The sequence below is a fragment of the Parasteatoda tepidariorum genome, chromosome 6 (genome assembly GCF_982258835.1).
Source record: "Parasteatoda tepidariorum strain Cologne lab strain chromosome 6, Ptep-v5.0, whole genome shotgun sequence".
NCBI lineage: Eukaryota > Metazoa > Arthropoda > Arachnida > Araneae > Theridiidae > Parasteatoda > Parasteatoda tepidariorum.
The window spans coordinates 74,473,111-74,493,957 of record NC_141760.1 but is presented as its reverse complement, the minus strand read 5'-3'; the positions used below and the strand labels follow the sequence as shown (position 1 = coordinate 74,493,957).

Genomic DNA, 20,847 nt, shown 5'->3' with positions numbered 1-20,847 from the left:
TTTTTTTAAAGAACACCATAATTTTGAAAGAAAATGATAAAAACTTTTTATATTTTAATAAAATATGTAATAAATTATGTTTTAACAAAATATATGATATTTTTAGCAAAATAATATTTTAATAAAATATGATTTTGTTACAAATTCAGATATTCGGAACACCATGAAATTGGGGGAGGGGATTCCATTTTTAAAATAAAATTTTTCGGAGACCTAAATCCATGACTTTCCATAATTTTTTTAAAAAAATAGTTAAAATCATGTTATTTCATGACAAATTTTGTTCAATACCAAAATTCATGACTTTCCATGATTTTTCATGACTTTCCAGGTGCGCAGATATTTCCGTAAGGTCCTAGTGAAATTTTTATTTATTCAATGTATTTTAAACCTGCTAACATAGATAATCAATTTTCAGCTAAATCAGTCTGTAACAATATCTTTCCCTCTTCAGAAAGCTGATGATACTCATAACCAGACTTTTCTATCACTCAAAAATGACACCCCATCCAGCCAAAGAATTTGTTTGCTTGCGTTCAGATGTCCATTCATTGTTTCTGAGGAAAAAAATTCCTTTTGGGAAAAGAGAATAAAGAACATAATAGCTTTCCCCACCATTGTACAGAAATATTTGTTCAGAGCTGTGACATGTATTTATTCTTGCCATCTCTACATCTTGATTTTGAGGGGTGGGCCCGTTTCATCTGGAAAACATCAGTCTGAACAGGTTCTGATTTTCGAGTTTGTTAATGAGAGATATGTTGGGAGAGTTTTTTTTTCCCAGAATAGTTACTTTCAAATATTTTTTGTAAGTTAGTCATACCTCACTTTGGGCTGTTTTCCTTGCAATAAATTTAATTTTTTTCTGTTAAAAATGATGGTTCAGTGTAAAGCATTATTTGAAGTTAAAAATCATTTCGGGAAATTGATCATGGATAGCAGCAAGTTGATGCCGCTAAAAAATATGGGATTTTACAATACTACTTTTTTGAAGAAAAGATATCGAAGATGCTGTGGAAGCAAATAAAATTGAAAGCAAAAGAAAAATACTTAAGATGCAGTGACCAAGGATGTTGATAAAGTTACCTTAAGATGGTTTCATGAAATGATGCAACAAAATATGCCTATTAATGGTCCGATTAGTTTTTTTTTTCTTTTACGTTACAATTGTCAACAAATAGCTGACCCAATTTTTTTAGTTTACGACTACAAATGTTTAATTCTGTAACCTTGTAATTCTGAACCCAATCCAGAAAACAAAGGAACTCTTGGATCAAATTATGGGAAAATTTGCCTTCGTGGAGAACTTTTTGATACATATTTGCACACATATTTGCATACATATTTGCACACATATTTGCATTACATGGAGAGGAAACTATGGTCAGCCTTATAGCAAGGGGACACTAACCCATAATTGATCGAACATTGAGGTTACTTTACGTCAGCACTGTATTTGGTGCAAGCCGGTTGCAAAATTCGTATCAAGCAGCCAACACTGGGATTCGAACCTGGGTTGTCTAATTGAGAGGAGAGTGCTTCATCCCAAACCTCCAGCGCTCTAGACCGATGACTGCAGAAAAAAAAAGTAAGAACATTTGCATCCTTGTTAAGCAACAATGACTTTTAAAGCTAGCAATGGATGTATTACGACAGGAAATTCTTTTTAAAAGCATCTCAGGTAAAGAAAAGTTATCTCCAGTCAATCATGCCTCACCCAGGGAACAAAGAATAAAGGAGAAGATTGAAAAAAATGAATTATCCTGATAACATGTACAATGTGGATGAAAGTGGCTTAGTTTATCAGCTCATGCCAAACAAAACAATGGCAGTCAAAGGAGGAAATTTTAATGGTGGTAAAAAAATCAAAACAGAGGTTGACAGTACTAGAATCTATAAGTTGAAACTGTTAGTTATTGAAAGATATGCCAAACTTAGATGTTTTAAAGTTGTGAAAAGTTTACCAGTTCCCCTATTAGGCAAACATGAGGACCCGGATTACAAGAAATCTTTAACAATTGGCTGCTTGATGTGGATAAAGGGATGAAAAAGAATAAAAAGAAAATAGCTCTCATAGTTGAATACTGCCCACCTCACAATAATCCCCTAAGTTTGAGAAACAATCAATTGTTTTTATTTTCTCTCCAATTTGCACATCGATTCTACAGTCATCAGATTTGGGCATAATAAAGTGTTACGAAGGATACCAAAAAATATTAGCTCAGAACGTTATTTATAATTTGGATTATGAACTTCAAACTAAAACCAAATCCTTATGCAATTGATGTAAAAAATGCATTTGATTAGATTTCTGGAGGTTGAAAATCTTAAATTTTAAGGAAGCTTCTCTCGTTGAAAAAGAAAATGTGGAAATTGAGCTAACTAAAACTATGTAGAGTATGTAGTTGGTTTAACTTCAATTATTAGTGCTTTCCAAAGATTTTCTAATCCGTCTTTTACATTTAACATGGATAAGTTTTTACATTTGGACAATGATGTGTTGGTGTTTAGTGGTGCAAAAAACTAGATTTTAGCAGAAGTTATTTCGTATTATGAGGAAGAGACTGTTGACTGTTCTGAAATTGCCATATATCATTAATTAACACTCTGCGAGATTTTGTTTCAATGTTACAGAGGCATTTGATGTTCATTTGAACTCATTAGATGGACTGAATTCTTCAAAAAATAAGCAAACAAAATTAACTAATTAATTTCTTAAATATATTTTTTTTTGCTGTAAAATAAATTTATGTTTAACATTTTATATTAATGTAGTTTCATAATCACATGTAAAATTTCATTTAAAATCACATATGTTTAAATTATCATCAGTTTCAAACATGTGCTTTTATAGTTCAAACTGTCCATAACAATAATCGTCTACAACAATATTTTATCGAAACATATTTTACCTTCCATTTTAATATTTATTGTCCTTACTGTCAGGAATGTGGATTTCTATGAGGAATACACACACAAGCATATATTGTGTTTCATATATATATAGATTTTTCTTACCATATAGTAATTGAAAGTATGAGTGTGTCCTTTTAAATGCTGATGAGCATGGCTTTTACTCAACAATGATTCATTACACAGAGTGCAATAAAATGAATGATGTGGTTTGACAAATTCTACTCCTAAGAAATAAAAATGAAACAGATTAAAGGAGGAAAGGAAAGATGCCTTCCAAGTTTTTATAAGTCTATGTTAAATTAATCACAAGTTTTTCAAATCAGATATTTTGTCTCAAATATCGAAACATTAAACTAATAAATAACTACTTGATCTGTAAGAACATCATGAATAATTCTAGTAACATTGGATTTAATAGAAGTTACAGACTTGAGTACTTTCCGAACTTGCTATCAGCATTTCAAAATAAAATAACAGAAATATAATTAAAAGAAGCTAGTGTTCATGAAATTTAAATTAACACAATTTTAAGGTCTAGATATATTACTTGATTCTACATAGGTCTAAATATTAACAAAATTGTGCATGAATTTCACTAATGAATAAAAAGAGTTACACTTAGTGGGAAGTACCAAATTAAATAATATCTGAAATTTTACATTTCCTCATAAAATTATAAATTTATTAACTGAAATCATTAATTTAGTTTTTGGTTCAATTTTAAACCAGTCCTCATGGTCTTTTTAAAAATAGCTAAGGGGAAGAGAAAAAGACGAGATAGTGTTCATTGTTCTAGTTACTTTTATTTCTTATTTCTATCAAAATCAAATCATTTTTGCTTTTAAAATTGTTTAAGTAGAAAAAATTAAAAATTATTACACATTAATATCAAACAACAAAACTTTATAACTCTTAGCCGTTAAAGGTAAATCTATTTTAAATAGATTATTATGAAAATTCTCAAAAGTCACGATTTTAAATAGCATATTAAATTTATTATTAGTAAGACCGCTATCAGCATTTCAAAATAAAATAACACAAATATATTTAATAGACGCTAGTGTTAATGAAATTTAAATTAACACAATTTTAAGGTGTATATATATTACTTAATTCTATATAGGTATAAATATTAACAAAATTGTGCATGAATTTTACTGATAAATAAAAAGAGTGACGCTTAGTGGAAAGTACCAAATAAAATAATATCTGAAATTTTACATTTCCTCATAAAAATATAAATTGATTAACTGAAATCATTAATTTAGTTTCCGGTTCAATTTTAAACCAGTCATCATGGTCTTTTTAAAAATAGCTAAGGGGAAGAGAAAAAGACGAGATAGTGTTCATTGTTCTTGTTACTTTTATTTCTAATTTCTATCAAATCATTTCTGATTTTAAAAATGTTTAAGAAGTGGGAAAAAATTAAAAATTATTATACATTAGCTACACACAACAAAACATAATAACTCTTAGTCGTTAAAGGTAAATGTATTTTAAATAGATTTTATATAATGAAAAGTCTCTAAAGTCACAATTTTTATTAGCATATTAAGTTTATTATTAGTAAGACTGTAACCTTTATAGAGAAATCGAAATAATTATATATAAATCTTAATAGTTGAAACCTCTGCCGTTTTTTTTTCTTCTTTTTTTTCATTTATTCTTGGGATTCCATGATTTCTTCATTTCTCTTTTTTGCTATAAATAGGAATGCATGATTTTAAATATGACATGCAAAGAGCTTCCTTTTATCTGCTGCTAAATCTTTGAAAAATTACCACGACTAAATTTTTAAAACGTGAAATTCTCATCAAGAAGAAAATCTATTCCATACTTTTAAAACTGATTGTAACTATAGTTGATAAGATAACTTAAAATATTGAAAAACTTAACATTTAACATTTTAATTGAAACGGTTTAGCATATTAAATATACTAAAAAGGAGCTGAATGAACAGTTACAGTCAATTACTTTTACAAATATTAATAAATTCAGTATCACTCTAAAAACTCCAGAAAACATTTTATAACTTCTGTAAATTAAGTTATTTTTAATTAAAAAAAAACACTATTGTTTAGGTAAGGAAGGCATATTATCATAAGGAAAGAACTAATAACATGGAAAACTAATAACATGGTACGGAAAACTAATAACATGGTATGGAACTATACTAATAACATGGAAAAGAATATGACATATTTTCACAAAAATTGAACAAGTATTCAATTAACAGGACAGTATGTAATGAATCAGTTAAAATGAATTTGTCTTCACAACTCCCATTGAAAAATTATAAAAAGAAATTAAATTACCTTTAATGGGCTTAAGAACATAATCACTTTCAATCACTTCTTTGATTGGCTCTTTGAAATTAATAGGATGACATGGATCAACTCTCTTCAAAAAATACAATGAAACATTTCAGTAAAAGGTTGCATTTTTAAACTTCATAATGAAACATAAAAAATTTATTTAAAATTAAAAGAAAACTATGAATTAAAACATGGAATGAAAACAAATTAAAATTAGATTATAATCCATGTTTAAATTTAATAGCCAATAAGTCTTCCCATTCTAAAACAATTTTCGAAATTTCACTGTGACCTCCAAAACATTTTCACTATTCTGAAATTTAGAACATTATGTATGACATCTGGCATTTAACAATTTTAATTTTCTGAATGGAATGCTTTTGAAATGAAATTGGAAATTCTTTATCAGTGGTTCCGCAATACTTAGAAAACTACAGGTCCTTAGGACCAGGGACATTCCTATTTCAGACACCTTTCTTACTAAAAGAAATCTTTTACTATTGAAAACAAATATATCTTACAATCATATTCTCCAGTGACATTATTACTTAAAATTCTTCAGTGATAGCATTCTGAACTGAAATCCCCATAATTATTTTTAATTTATTCTTGCATTATCGGTTTATAGCTTTAGTATTTATCTTTCTTTGCTTATATTTTTTTTAGTAACAGATGCAGCTTTTTATACTTATTTTTTATTTTTAAAATTTTACTTAATTTTGCTAACTCAAATCCTTTTTTTAATTTTTAAATGGAGAATCACACGTCCCAGAAGACATGCCATAACTTTTTATTCTGTATCTCAACAATATTTGACGTACTTCATGCTTGATAACTAGTTAACGGAATTGCTGCTTTGTGTTATAAGCAATAAAACAACACAAACTCCTAGTAAAATCTGGAAAATTAAAAAAAATCACTGCTGAAAACAGCCTGCAGCTTAAGAAAAACATTTTATTAATAGCTGTGTTAAAGACGAGCATACTTTTATTAAATTTAAACTTTTGAAAAACTTTAAGCAATTACTTCTCGATTGCATAACTTGTCCATAATTTGTCTGCATTTTGATATTTTGAAACAATTTTCAGCATTTGAAACTTTATGGCATACTTGAACTTACCTTTTGCTATGTTTTATATTATATCTTATATCCGTCGTTGAACAGCCGACCCAGTTTTGGGGTTTACGACTACTAATGTACAACTCCGTAGCCTTGTAATTATGAACCAATCTAGATGACAAGGAAACTCCTGGATTAGTACCCCCAGAGGTACGATTTGTTATGGGAACATGGAGAACTTTGTGACTCAACAGATTTAACGTGCATCATCATCATCATCATAGTTGGCCAGACAGCCTAATGTGAGCCAATGCCTTCCTCTGAAGATTTCTCAATGACGACTTCCGATTTATCTTTGATCTCCAATTTTTTTCATTAATTGCGAGAAAATCAGACTCCACTGAGTCAGCCCATCTCAACCGCGGCCTTCCCTGCTTTCTTTTTCCAGTGGGTCTAAAAAGCAGTATCTTTTTTATTGTGTTGTCGTCACTCATTCAGCATTAACGTGCATCAGTAAGTTAAAGTTTTAATTTTTAATGTAATTTAGAGTTTTAAAAATGTTGATAGTAACGATATTAATGATCTTCGCATTATTATACTTAATAACAATCATGATTAAAAAAAATTTCATTTCATAAATGTAAAAAAAGTACAAAGATAACTAATGGGATTAAGTCAAAAAACTAGTTAGGGTTGAGGATACAGCGTTTCCTCATGTATGTGCTTTACTACACCTTTATAGCACATAGTAAATAAAAAGAATAATTTAATCCATTTTTTTCTAAGGAATATGATTCAAATAAAAGAATTAAGTTACAAAAACATTTAAATTTTTAGAAATTTATAAAATCAAAAATAATTTGTCTCATTGCAATACAAATTAAAATCAAATTTTCACAAAAATTTTGAATGATTACAAAAATTAGGGTACTTCTAGTTTCAGGACATGTCTGCGCTGGTTCAGTGAAGTTTTCCTATTCTGACTAGCTCACACAATACTAGGAGGAATTGGAAAACTGATTTTCATCACTGTACTAAACTTATCCAGCAACAACTTATTTTTGTAACAATTCATTATAATTTGACTGGACTACATACAATGTTAGAAGTTTTAAACTTAGAATTAGATCAAGGAAGACATGAAAAGAGAGAATAAAGCACAAACAATTACTTTTAGATGCTCAGAACTGTAAAAATGAGTTAATATTTCGCCCACAGTGATAAACTCTTTGCAACAAAAATCACACCAGTGATGTTGGGCGTCATATGCTGCAAATTTTATCGGAGTTGGTGTTCTACGAGGTATGAAACTGCTTTCGCCTATCTAAACAGAAAATGTCTGCACTTAAATCAAAAATTATATTTTTTCTAAATTTTTATATATATAAATTCCACATTATATGCAATTTTAAACTAAAATACACAACCATCTTTGTGGTGTAATAAGTTCTCTGAAAATTTTTTATTCCAATCACAATACTAAAGCATGTGAATAAAAATTGCAACAAAATAGCAATGAACAATTCATTATACATAATTTAACTAAATATGACTTGCTATCAATGTATAATGTAATTAAAGAAATTAATAGTATTAAATGATGAGGAAATGAAAACCATCAAATGCATTGTAAAAATTATAAGAAAATGCTTATCTAACAAAGTTATGAACAGTAAAGTATAAAACCAGGGGTCTGTCCAGGCCGAATTTACTACCGTTTAGCGGTACCTTCACAAATTCAACTTTAAGAAAAACGGTAGTTTCACAAATTCAATTTTAGGAAAAACGGTAGTTTCACAAAATACTTTTTCTTAAAATTTCATTTTTGTATCCCTTAAGAAACGATAAATCCATATTTTTGTGTTGATTTTTTAATATAATTTTTTATTTTTCACAAATTACGTCTAAATTTTCACAAAATAGGTACCTGTCAGAAAAACCTAGACAGACCCCTGAAAACAAATAATGAGATAGAATGAACTGATGACCTTTACTCACAATCCATTTGATCAATGGATTGTGAGAAACAGTCATTAGAGAAAGATTACAGCTTTCTGTTGTTTCAGATATTTGGATCTTGCATGCAATTTATTTATTTTTTATTGCTCTCATTTTTTCTAAGATAAACATATATTTTAAATGAAACAGTGGAGCATTTTGTCAATTAGTGTGGATTTTTTGTCAAATTGAGCTTTCACATCCTGAGTAAGTGGTTGATTTAAAAACATGAAAACTAGAAGCATTACTTAAATGATAAGATCACGATAATCTGGTAACTGAAGAGCAATGATGATATAATGAAAATTTATTTAATATTGAGAATAATAACATTGGGATTTCCGCAAATCTGTATACCTAATTTTACAAAATTATTAATTTCAAAATATTAAAAAAAATACAAATGAAAAAAATATTACAAGTTATTTTATACAAAGCATTTGCTTCAGGGTGGGAAACCTTCCTGTTATATACAGTGATACACTAGATTACTTTAGTGAAAAAGTTGTTAGCTGTAAAATTAAAATGTTTTAATTATTTTTAAGATAATTGCATTTGGTAGCCGACAGCTAACATAAAAAAAGTCCTACCATATATCCAGTTGTATAAGTCTACTCCATATTTTTAATTAAGTAGCAACGAGTAGTTAAGTCAGTTGAATTAAACGATCGGTGAAAAATCATGTATGAAAATTTATAAAATCAAAAACAAGTACTGAAACCAGCATTTGTATACACTTCAAAAGGTGATGTTTAATTTTAACACCAATAATTGATAAAGCTTAAGATCTTTTTATTTGGAATTCCTTAATTTAGCAAATAATTAATGTATGTTTGAACTATTTAACTAAATTCTTAAGAAAAATTATGGCAGGCCATGTTTTAAGCATATAATAAATGCTTTTGGACGATTAGCAGATTAATTGTGCAATTGCAAGATAGAGGCAATATGACGGGCAAGATAGTGGTTTGTTTAGATTAAGTGTTCTGGTGAATTTTTATTGTCAGATTGAATTGACAAACTACTCATAAAAACTCTTATCAAATGCTTGTATGTTTTTAGTAGTATAATAAAGATAATTATGTTCCCGTAAGCTTTACATAAATCTGTTAATTTTACAAAATAATATTGAACTTCAATATACTTGGGTAATTTGAATTCATATTAATATTTTGTTTGTGCTGTGTATATGTTAGATTAAAATCCTAATTTTATTTTAAGAAATTTCATATAATATGCATCCTACATTTATGATTCCTGCTTAACATTGTATCATAAAAGCAACAATTTTTATGTGTAACATATCTTACTGTAATTATAAATTTTAGTATTACTGAATAACAAGAGTGGTGGTGACTACTTTACACCAAGTAGTGTTTCCCTTCACTAAGAACTATCTTTGGTTTTAGTACAGTGGAACACTTAGTGATACACTACTTTGGTGTAAAGTAGGTGCCACCATGTTTGCTGTCAGGTGCAGGGAACTTTTTGCAATAGAGTGGGATCCATATTTTACATGGGTAACATTATTAAATCCAACACATATGATTTTCTACTCTTTAAATTTATAGATTTGTGGCATGTATTAAAAATTTTTACTGTTATATTTTTTAAAATAGTCTCAAACAGATTACACTGTCGGACAACTTTTTTTTGCTTAGTTTTCGGCTGCAGAATATTTTTTTTAGTGAATCTTGGATGTTTTCACATTGATGATTTTAAATCTACAATGCTTTTCTTACCACCTTAGTTTTTTTTTTTTTTAATGATATTTTCAGTCTACCTTTTGTGAAAATGTTACATATAACAGTGGATCGTATAAATACTGCGACTAATTTCTAAGAGAGTTGGGGCACACCACCAGGATTAAAACTGTATAGGAACCCATGCCAGGAAATGTTGTCTTGTGCCGCTTCATTATTAGGTATTAAGTGTTTCTTCGCATGCTTCTGAACAAGTCATAAAAGGGAACGGCTAAGATTTATAAAATTTTTGTTTAATATGCTGCAATTAAAACAAGCCGATTATAAAAATTATATAACTTAAATTAGACAATTATTTTTTACATAGTATAAAATTGTTCCTTTTTTAGTTACCTTAGTTTCAATTTCTTTTCCCAATGCTTTAAGGTCCTCTTTTTTAAACATATTCTGTAAAGTTTCTAAATCTTCACACTTTTGTTCAATTTTTCCAAGGAGAATATTTCTTTGTTTTTCAGCATGAACAATAAATTTTTTGCATGAACTTAATACATTCTTATCACTTTTAGAAGTATTTTTTTTATTTTCTATCTGTTTCATAAAATTACGAGTTTCAGCCATATTCATAATTATACTACTTAGTGCCTTTTTTAAAATTTTCTCATCAAAAACAGAGCCTTTAAAGTTTTTCTTATAAAAATCAACATCTGCATTATATTTTTGATCAGTATGGTCTTTGTCATAAATTACAGCAGACTCTTTTAATTTAGATATAGAAATTGACGGATAAGTGAAATTTGATTTTATGGATGAAGGAATGATTTGATCAGTTGCTTTGCTATCTCTAAGGCATGCAGCATTAGTCAAATCAGGCAAAAGTTTGGTTTCTTCAATAATTTGACTCACAGGTTCAGCTATTTTACAAGTTTTTTTACAGTTCTTATCTTTTTTAGGGATTTTTGTGGAAATTTGAACTAAATTGTTCTTTGGAGTAGATTTTAAATAAACTTTTCTGCAAGTTGAATGTTTATTTTCTGCTGTTGGAAACACTGCATTATCAATTGGAGAAAAACTATGGTATTCTGAACAATTACGTGGTTCTAAATTTTTGGGAGATGTCTGTGAAGGAGCATCTTCACAACAAGGAATGTTATAATAAGAGTCAGGTGGCTGCTTAGAATAAGATTTATGAAGTGTTTGAGAATCTGGAAACGAAGAGGGAACTGTTGGTAATACTTGTTCTGGAGGTAAAACTTTACTCGATAATACAGAACCAGAATTTTCCTTATCGATATTTTGCTTGCCAGTTCTTTGCTTTTTAAGCAATTCAACTTCTTTTACATCTTGCATTAGTTTGCAATTAATTAAGTTTGAACTCTGAGCAATATCATGAACTTTGGCTTGTGAAGAATCTAGTACTTCAATTGGCCCTGCAAATTGCTTTAATTTTTTATTTAAACTTGATGAACTCTTCACTTTATTTTTCTTAGGTATTATAGATTTTTTTCTTATAGTTCGGTTTTTTGCTCTAGAAAAGGGCCTATTTCTTGATTGCTGACCATAACTGCCTGAGCTTGAAAAAGAGAAATCAGAAAGACTTTCACTATCACTGCTCCTAAATGAGTGTCTTTTTCTATTATATGAAAAATTGTGAGGGGATCCCTCTGCAGAATATTTAGAACTATAAGAACTTCTGTAATATTTTGGACTTCTAGATCGACATCTACTATACCTTCTTATTGGAGAACGGCTATGCCTGTAACTTCTTTGTCTAGGAGGTGAAATGCTTTGCCTATAACTTCTATGTTTAGGAGGTGAAATGCTTTGCCTATAACTTCTATGTCTAGGAGGAGAAATGCTAGGCCTACCACCCTTTCTTCTAAAAGGTGAATAACAATGTCTATCATGTGAGCTTGATGTAGAAGTTTTACCTCTAGAATAATTAGTATATTTTTTCCTGATAGAATAAAAGTCTTGCTCATCCCAATAAGATTGAGTCTGAGAATATTCTATAATTTGTTTTTGTTTGTAAGACCCAGAATTTGAAACGTGATTGCCAGAAGGCAAATTACTTTTTGAATTAGAATCATGATCCAATCGTCTTTGATGATCATATGCTTTCGAACTATTTTTATTTTTCAGAATCTTTTTTTTATCACAATCTTTAACTGAATATTTGTGATTTTTCTTTGAACTTTCAGTGGCAGAGTTTTTTGAAGGATTTTTTTCAAAATCATCATCAATCATTACAGGATTGAAAGATATTACTGAGGATGAATTATTTTGTCCGCTTTCAGGTAAATTTTTACTAGAGCTTAACTTACTTAATTTGCTCGGTTGATTAATTTGCTTTGTCTTTGAAGATATTGCATTGAGTAATAAAGTATTACATTCAGTTTCATTTTCTTCCTCACTGTTCTCCCATTTACTTTTCACTTTGATAAATGGATCTGACTGAATTGGAATTTTTAATTTTTCATCACTTAAATCATTTTCATTTCTACACATTGCTTCATCTTTTTCAGAAGCTACCTTACTGTTATTTACCAATTCATTATTAGCTTCTTTAATATTATTTGATAATAAGGATGGTTCCTCACTTTGCCCCACTATTTTTTTTAAAATACCTTTAGCTATTTTGTTTTCATTGACTTTCAATGAAGATGATTTTTCATTCAATTTACTATTATCACAACATAGTTTGTTCTTAGAAAACTCAATCTCATACTCATCATCATCACTCCATATTGCACTGCTTGAAGTTAGATTAGCTTTTCTTTCTGCATTTATTTTAACTTGCTTTGAAAAAATACAATCGTCTGCCCTTCCATTTATAAACTTATTGACTGCTGTCTTAGCATCAGGTGTTAATGACAAACTTGATAAAGAAGACTTATTTTTTTGCAACAGAGGATGATCCACAATATTAGTATCTACATTGTCACTAACCTTCAACTCTAATTTATTAACAAAACCTTCATTCTCCTGTTGGTCAAATTCATCATCGTCACTCCAATTTGACTTTAAAAAAATCTCAGTCTTATTTTCATTAATCCGTGTTTTTACCTCATTTAAAGGAGGATCAGAATACCCATACAGAAACTGATCCTCATCATCAACTGATTGTAGATTTATACCAACAATTTGTTTTACATCTCCATGATCAATAAAAATTTTCGTGTCCACTACATTCGAATCAATACCTTTTTCATCTAGTTTATTTGGGTAGTACAATTCCTCATCATCACTTGATTCTAGATTTATAACTTCCTTTACATGTGTACTTGAATCTTTGGTGTCTATCAGTTTTGATTTGATATATTTATCAGTTACTTCATTTGAACCAAACTCTTTCACTTTTGCATCAGATGAATTATCATTCAAAAAAGATTGGCCAGACAAATTATTTTTCTTTGAATTATAGCAATGCAAATCCTTAGAAGAAGTTATAATATCAGTTTCCAATGCAAGTTTAACAGCTTGAAAATTAATATTCTCATTTTCAGAAGAGAATTCTAAAGTAGAGTCTTTAACATTTCTATTATCATCTAATAAGTTAACTATACTTTTGATTTGAGAACTAGTTTGGCAAGGTGAATCCTAAAAAAAAAAATTTTTAATAATTTTAGAAACAAACATTTTTTTAAAACATTATGTACAGTATGATATGTATTTATGTAGTTAAATATCAAAAAGAAGTCTTTTTATATTAATAAAACAGGGTGAAGCCTGCATGCTTAAAATTTTTTTTTCTTTAAATCTAATAAACTACATACCAAATTAAAGGTCAATAAATGTATTTTATGAATATTCAATTAGTTTTTTTTTTAAAAAAAAGTGCTGTACTCTTTCTTTAAATTGCATAAAATGTAAAAAATTGAGTTTAAAAGTTGCGGACATGACAAAGAGAAGAAGAAAAAAAATTTGCAATTGCAGCATTTAATATTTATAATTAAACATGGTATTTTAAGAAATATATTGTATTTACATAATTATTGACTGAAAAAACGTCATTTTTACGTTTAGTATTTAAATATGTGGTGCTTATAAGAGAACATGTTTACTTTTTAATGATTTTTTTTTTTCAAATTGTATTAAAACAAAGCAATTAAAAGATCTATTTTCGAAAAAATTGGATTTCTTTCAAGTATTCGGAGTGTTAAATTATTTCGATTTTTAAAAAATTATTATTTTTTTATTTAATATTTTTTAAAGAATTTTTAAATTGGTCATGTCTGCAACGTTACAGACATGACAAGTTGCAAAATACAATTTATCTAATTTTTAATACAGATCTGAGCTTCATTAAAAAACTCTTTCAATAAATTTGTATCACAAACCATAAAACTTATAATATTTGCATTGTTGTAATTTATTTTTGTAATGACCAATTACATTGACAAATTACTTCATTTCAAAACATTTTTAGATTCTTCCATTTATTAAAAAAAAAATATGTATTTTAAATTTAAACAACAATTGCATTTATGGCAAACAAATGTATTTGTTCTAAATTATGTTAAGAATAATAGCAACAAAACAATTAATAGAAGATTAATTAGAGTAGAACATTGTTTAGAATAGAACATTTTTAAAATTATTTAGGTTATGCACATGCTTATTTGCAGATATTTTTCTACGAAATTAAATTTTTCTTAGAGTTTTGAAAAGATTTAATATTTGCCTGTTGATTTGTTTCATTATTATACAATCAATTCAAGTTAATAAAACTTGAAACAGATTATAGAATTCTAAACTAAGTATGGAAAACTATAAAAATTCCTCAGGCCATTAACAAGTGCAGAAAAATCTCCACTGAGAATACAGATTTTAAAAGCTGAAGCAGTGAAATATGAAACTATCAAAGCAGAAGAAAGCAAGAAAAGAAAAGAAAAAAAGGAATATAGACATTCTAAGGTTCTTACTGAAGAACAGAAGGAGCACATAAGAACAAAAAATAATGAAACACAAAAGAATGAAAAAAGAAGAAAGCAAAAGATAAAAAAATGAAGCAAGAAAATATCTGGCTACACCAGCAGACAATCTTTGGGAAAATTAATTACTATCAATTATTAATGAAAATTAATAATGCTTCGCCAAAATCTCCTCAGAAGAAACTATGTTTTAACAGATATATCAACAATGCCTTCATTAGAAAGAAAGCAGATAATTAAAAATGCCATTTAAAGGAAAAGGCAACAGGTACACATTTAAAGAACAGATTTTGGAACTAGTAGTTGAAAAACCAGGAATAATAAATTAGCAGAGGAAACTGAAATAAAAGTAAAACAATTTTTTATTAGGGATATTAGCCGTATGTGCCCAAGAAAGAAGGAAGTGCTATCTATAAAAACACCTAAAAGAAGAGAAAGACATCAAAAGCGTTATTTAATGATGAGCATTAGAGAAGCATATGAATTTGTTTTTTTTTTTCTTTTGAGAAAATTCTGATTTAAATATTGGGAAAACTTAATTTCATAAGCTTCGTCCTTCCATCTGGAAAGAAAGACCAAGGAGTGTGTGTTCATATACTAAGAAAAATTAGCAATGATTCTTTCAGGAATCGGAACTCCTCTGTCCTGATCTTCCAAAAAAATTCTGAAACAATCGCAAAAGAAAGTATTTGTAAATTTTGGTTAAAAACATGTCCACTGCATAGACAGATGCAAAATTCTCAAAGCAAAATTTAGACAGGTCAAATATTATCAATGGCAACAGAATGAATAAGGTTTCACTGTTAAAAAAAAAATTACCGATTTGGGACGTGTAAAGGTCTGATGGAGCTGCCAGTCAATTCAAAAATAGATTTATATTCGCAAACTTAGTTTTTCACACTGAAGAATTTCTCATTGATGCTGACTTTGAAACAGCTCACAGGAAAGGCGCCGTCGTTGGAATAGGCGCCATCATCAAAAAGTAGTTTAGAGAGCTGTATTGTAAAGAAGAAGTTGTTGTTGATGCAATTTTTTTTTTTTTTTAATTGGCTTGTAAAATTTCAGAAAGAAATATAAAAATAATGTTTGTAAGCGAAGTTGAACGTGAAGCAACAATGTTGAATGAACGTCATAGTCTCTGCAAATCTATCCCAAATACTACAAGATTATTACATTTCATCTCGCCTATAACATTTAATTCAGCTCAATTTTCTCTGAATTCTCCTTTCTCTAGTCCCTAAATCATGTACCTCATCATCAGTAGCTTGACAGTCCTGGGTGGACCCTGGCTTTCTCAAGAAGACTGCACCAGTCCTTTCTTTTGCATGCCACGGCTGTCCAGTCTCTGACCTTGATTGTGGTAAAGTCAAATCATGTACCTAGCTGAATTATTTACAAAACTGCCTTCAAAGGTTGTTGTAGATTCCAAACAACAAACTTCAACATTAGCAACATTTTTAGTCAGTGGATAGCAGTATTGTTTAATGACTATTGGTTGACCTTGCCAAATAATTTCAACAACCAAGACAGATATGACACTTGTACACCACTTCAAGTTCGTAGCTCTAAGCAAGTTTAAGTATTTGGATAAACCACTATTTGAAATAATGATAACTGACTCATAGTTATTCCCTTTGTCACATGATCCTTCACCTGATCATTTTGCACAGTTTTATTCATACAATTCTGAACTTCCTTTAATTTTAATTGTAATTGTCTAGCTTTAATTGTAATGTAATTTTTCACACATCACTTGCCTGGAATCTAAAATAAAACTATTTGCAATAATTAATTTTATAATAAACTCTAAGTTTAAAAATTTAAAAAAATGAATAAACTATCTTTATTTAACAAAAGAAATCTGTAATATTCTAATGATATATGACCATCTAAGAAGATTATTTATAATGAGAAACTTTTTGTCGTGTCTGCAACATCATTTCCGCAACACACACGTTTCTTTTAATTTGGTAATTTTCAATTAAACTAATTTTATTACTTCAAAAGTTTTGGGATTTCTTTTACAGAAATATACACTGAAATCCAACCTAAAAAAAAAAGTTTTAATTTATTTCATAAAATTCAGAGATATTGGTGAATGCAGAAAGACTTTCTAAAAACTATATTTTTCCGTGTTATGTCTACACAGGGTTGGGTTTTTGCCGTCAAAAACTAGTTTTTGACATGACAGTGGTAAAAACCATGTTTTTACTGGTAAAAACTGTCAAAAACCTACTGTTTTATTTAATTTATGGCATATAGAGGACAATATATTATTTTCACATAATTTCCCTTTAAAATGAATGATGTAAATGATTGCTATTGATTTTGCAACTACGTATATATACATGCATTCTTACAGAAGGATATACATTCATATAGAAATATTGTAATATACTTATTGAAAATAGTGATACTTACTTTTATCATTATAGCTTGATTTGCAAAGGATTCAAAATTTTGCACTTCTTAATTGTTAGAAATAAACAAACCAAAAAAACTTGGAACTATTAATAAATTCAAGAACTAAAAAGAAGAATTTAAAATTTGGCATTTCTTAAATTTTAGAAATAAGCTAAACAAAACTTTCAAAACTTGTAACTACTAACAAACTAAGTCAAGAATGACTTGACATTCTTCAGTAATGTAATATGCCAAACAAAATGATGCTTGGAAATGTTGAAAATTTTGTTTAGTATCCTAATATTTTACTTCAAATAGTATGTTTTGATATAATCATGTTGGGAAAATGCAAGAATCAGTTTCTAAATATCTTTTTAACTTTTTTTCTAATTTTATTGCCCAAAAATGAATTAATTTTAAATTATAAGCAGTTAAACTCAAATAAAAATACAGTTTTACCAAAACTATGGGTTTTTGACATGACGGTAAAAACCATGGTATAAACTGGTAAAAACCATCATGCGTCAAAAACTTCTTTAAAAAAGAAATTTGATGTGTTGTAACAACACATCAAATTTCTTTTTTAAAGACGTTTAAATTAGTTTTAACTTTTAAACATGCATTGGGTTAAAAGGAGACATATCTCCTGATTTTATAATGCCAAAAAACAAGTCACCTAACTAAATTTTTTATTTAACTATGAGCAATCAAACTTTGTAAATGTCATTTCCACAACATGCACAATACTGTGAAATCGCCCAAAACATACAAAATTAAATAATCCTCAGCAGTTGAGGAAAGCTGGAAATGGTTTAAAAAATTAAGGCTTAGGCCTGGCGCACTACTATCGGCTCCTTGGATTGAATTTCCATCATGGAATAGCATAACTTGAAGTGGGAATATCTTTTTCGGCATCATGAATGTCCTGGAAATTGTTTCTTTGCAAGAAATTCAACCATTTTTTTTTCCAGCCAGTAACTATTACCCAGAATCTTCATTCTTGGATGGAATAAGAATATTTTATCACTATATACAATATGGTGTCTATGAATTTAATTTTTTCTATTACACAGAAGATAACAAAACTCGGAAAAGAAAAACCTGCCTGAGCAATTTTCAAGATAATTATTGAAAGAGAAATATTTTGTTTCATTTGTATGTGTGAGCAAAAAGATACTATTAGAGTTTACTAAAAAATAATAGCCAATGAATATAAATTATTCTCCCACGATGTGATAATTATTACTATTTCTTTGTAATAGTATATATTCCATGGCCAGTACCTCTTTTCGAAGTCCCAATCATTTCTTTTTAATTCTGTATTGATGAACTTTTAATACAACATTATTTTCTCTTTGTTACGAATGATGTTTGTATCCTATGTACAGATGGCAGCACAATTAACAGAATTTTTTATGGGGATGTATTATAAGGAAAACAATTTATTTACAATAAAAGATGCAAATAAGAATATTGTTAAAATTAGAATAAAAATGTTTTGAAAAATATTTATGTAAAAAAATATTTAGGGTGACCCGGGGTAATTCTTGATCAAAAAATGTAAACATCTATTTTGTGAAAAAACTATTCAAGATAGAATTTAAATATTTACTGGAAGTTTGAGGCTATATAAGATGAGTCCTATGCCTCCTTCTTTTGTTTGAAAATCTAATTAGAATTTAAAAGATTTTAAATTTTTAGTGATCAGGAATTACCCCTGGTCTTGATCATTTCTGGGGTAATTCCTGATCACTTCTGGGGTAATTACTGATCACCAGTTTTTATTGTAAAGGGGCTGTTTAAAAATAATTATATAATGGTAATTAACAAATAAGACATCAAAATCAAACAAATAAACCAAAAAGATATGTTTAAGCAGCTAATAAAACTATTTATTTAAAAGCAAGAAGAAAGATTAACACTTTAAATTGCAAAAAATCTTTGCATCATGCCATACATTTTAGGCAATCAGCCAACTCATTCTCATGTTCTGCTGAAATATAAGAGAGTTCCCTGATGGATTACTTTTGCTGGATTTTTTAACTTCATTAAGTGAAAGTGTAAAGTAAAGTAAGGTATGTCAACTCAGCAGCTCTGGCAGCAGCTCTCACATTGAAATTTTCATTTTCAATCATTAAAAGAAATTAACTAATTTTGCTTTCTAGAAGCTTAGTGAATGTGAAATGAATATTGCCTTTCCAAGAAAAAATATTGCAAATTAGCAATTTACCCAGTTATACGGAATTGCTCAAAATATATTTACCTGTCTTTGAACAATAAGCATAGTAAAGGAAATTGGCCAAATAAGTCATTACAACTAATCTTTACAATTTTTGCTAAAAGTTTTTCATAGATAATTAAAAAGCATTAAAATTATCAGCAATTTTTAAAATTTTATCAGGCTTTATACGTATAAGGCATAATTTCACGGCTCTTGCCTATGTTTTTTTTTTTTTAATTCTTTAAACTGTGGTAATGAAATTAACTTCAAATTAATATTTTCAAACCAGTAAAGACCAGTTCAGAGTGAAATAGTAAAGAGTGAAATTTTCTATTCTCTCAGAAATATTGTTCATTAAAATCGAAAAAGTTGGCGGGTATGCCAACGTGATGTTAATGGTGGATGATGCATAGCGTTGTGTGTTTGTTGTTGACACTGGTTTGTTTTTTTTAATTAAATTGTCAAGAAAAAATTAATGAATCAAAAATGTTCTCTACCACACGCCTAGAGAACCTGAAATGGTCACGAACACAGCAAACAGTTCCTGCTGTTACAGGTATCAAATACGTAAACTGAATGCATAATTTATCCACAGGGTGATGCAAATAAATAAACTAACTACAACACTCTTTCCTGTACGTATTTCTACATTAAAAAAAATTTTAAAAAAAAGAAAAATTAAATGATATTTTCATTTAATTTTTCTTTTCATTAGTTTTTCATTTTTAAATTCAATTTAGTGATAATTGCTTCTTTTAATTACATTATGGAAGTATGGAAGAATTTACCCCGACCCGCCCTTATTTAGGGCATACGGGTAAATGTTTATTAAAATCCAAAAAAAAAAATAAATAAAATATATCCAGAGAACAGTAGAAACATAAATTACATAAAATACACATCAGACATGGCAACAGCCCATGAACATGGCGGGCGTAGAACAGCTAAAATCATGTAAGGTGCTAAACATTAAAACAGCAATATATTAAAAGTGTCAATTAAAAGAATAATCTAAAAGAGCAATTTAAAAGATAAACGTGCAAAAATTACAAGAGAACAATATTGTAAAACAATTAAAAGCATTACTATTAAAACCAATTAAATAGTACAAAAGTAAATAACAATAAAATTGGAGCAAGTAAAAGAAGAATAGTTTATAAAAGACATAGTAAAAAAAATGAGACACCCAAGCTGGAAGGAACAAGTTCCGAGACATTAAAGACCGTCCCCCAATACATCCTCTAAAGTTTGTTTAATAATCTTTTTTATGATATTTCTACAAGTTACATTACATTACGGA

General features: G+C 28.5%; 1 protein-coding gene across 5 annotated transcripts in view; it reads right to left on the bottom strand.

Moving 5' to 3' along the window:
* The window catches only part of LOC107438204 (uncharacterized), a 31,155-nt gene extending 12,386 nt beyond the window's left edge, over positions 1 to 18,769 (bottom strand). For 2 of the 5 annotated variants that reach the window (XR_015434730.1, XM_087166046.1), the window contains exons 1-5: positions 18,169 to 18,769; positions 10,386 to 13,589; positions 7,463 to 7,615; positions 5,232 to 5,316; positions 3,019 to 3,140 (exon numbers count right to left, since the gene is read on the bottom strand). Coding sequence is in view for 4 of the 5 variants with exons in the window: in XM_087166046.1 (XP_087022172.1) it covers positions 3,019 to 3,140; positions 5,232 to 5,316; positions 7,463 to 7,615; positions 10,386 to 13,589; positions 18,169 to 18,201 (3,597 nt within the window). In the remaining variant the exon portion in view is untranslated. The remainder of the gene's footprint in view (positions 1 to 3,018; positions 3,141 to 5,231; positions 5,317 to 7,462; positions 7,616 to 10,385; positions 13,590 to 18,168) is intronic. The other 3 variants (XM_087166043.1, XM_087166044.1, XM_087166045.1) reach the window with 2 other exon arrangements.
* Positions 18,770 to 20,847: the final 2,078 nt, after the last annotated feature.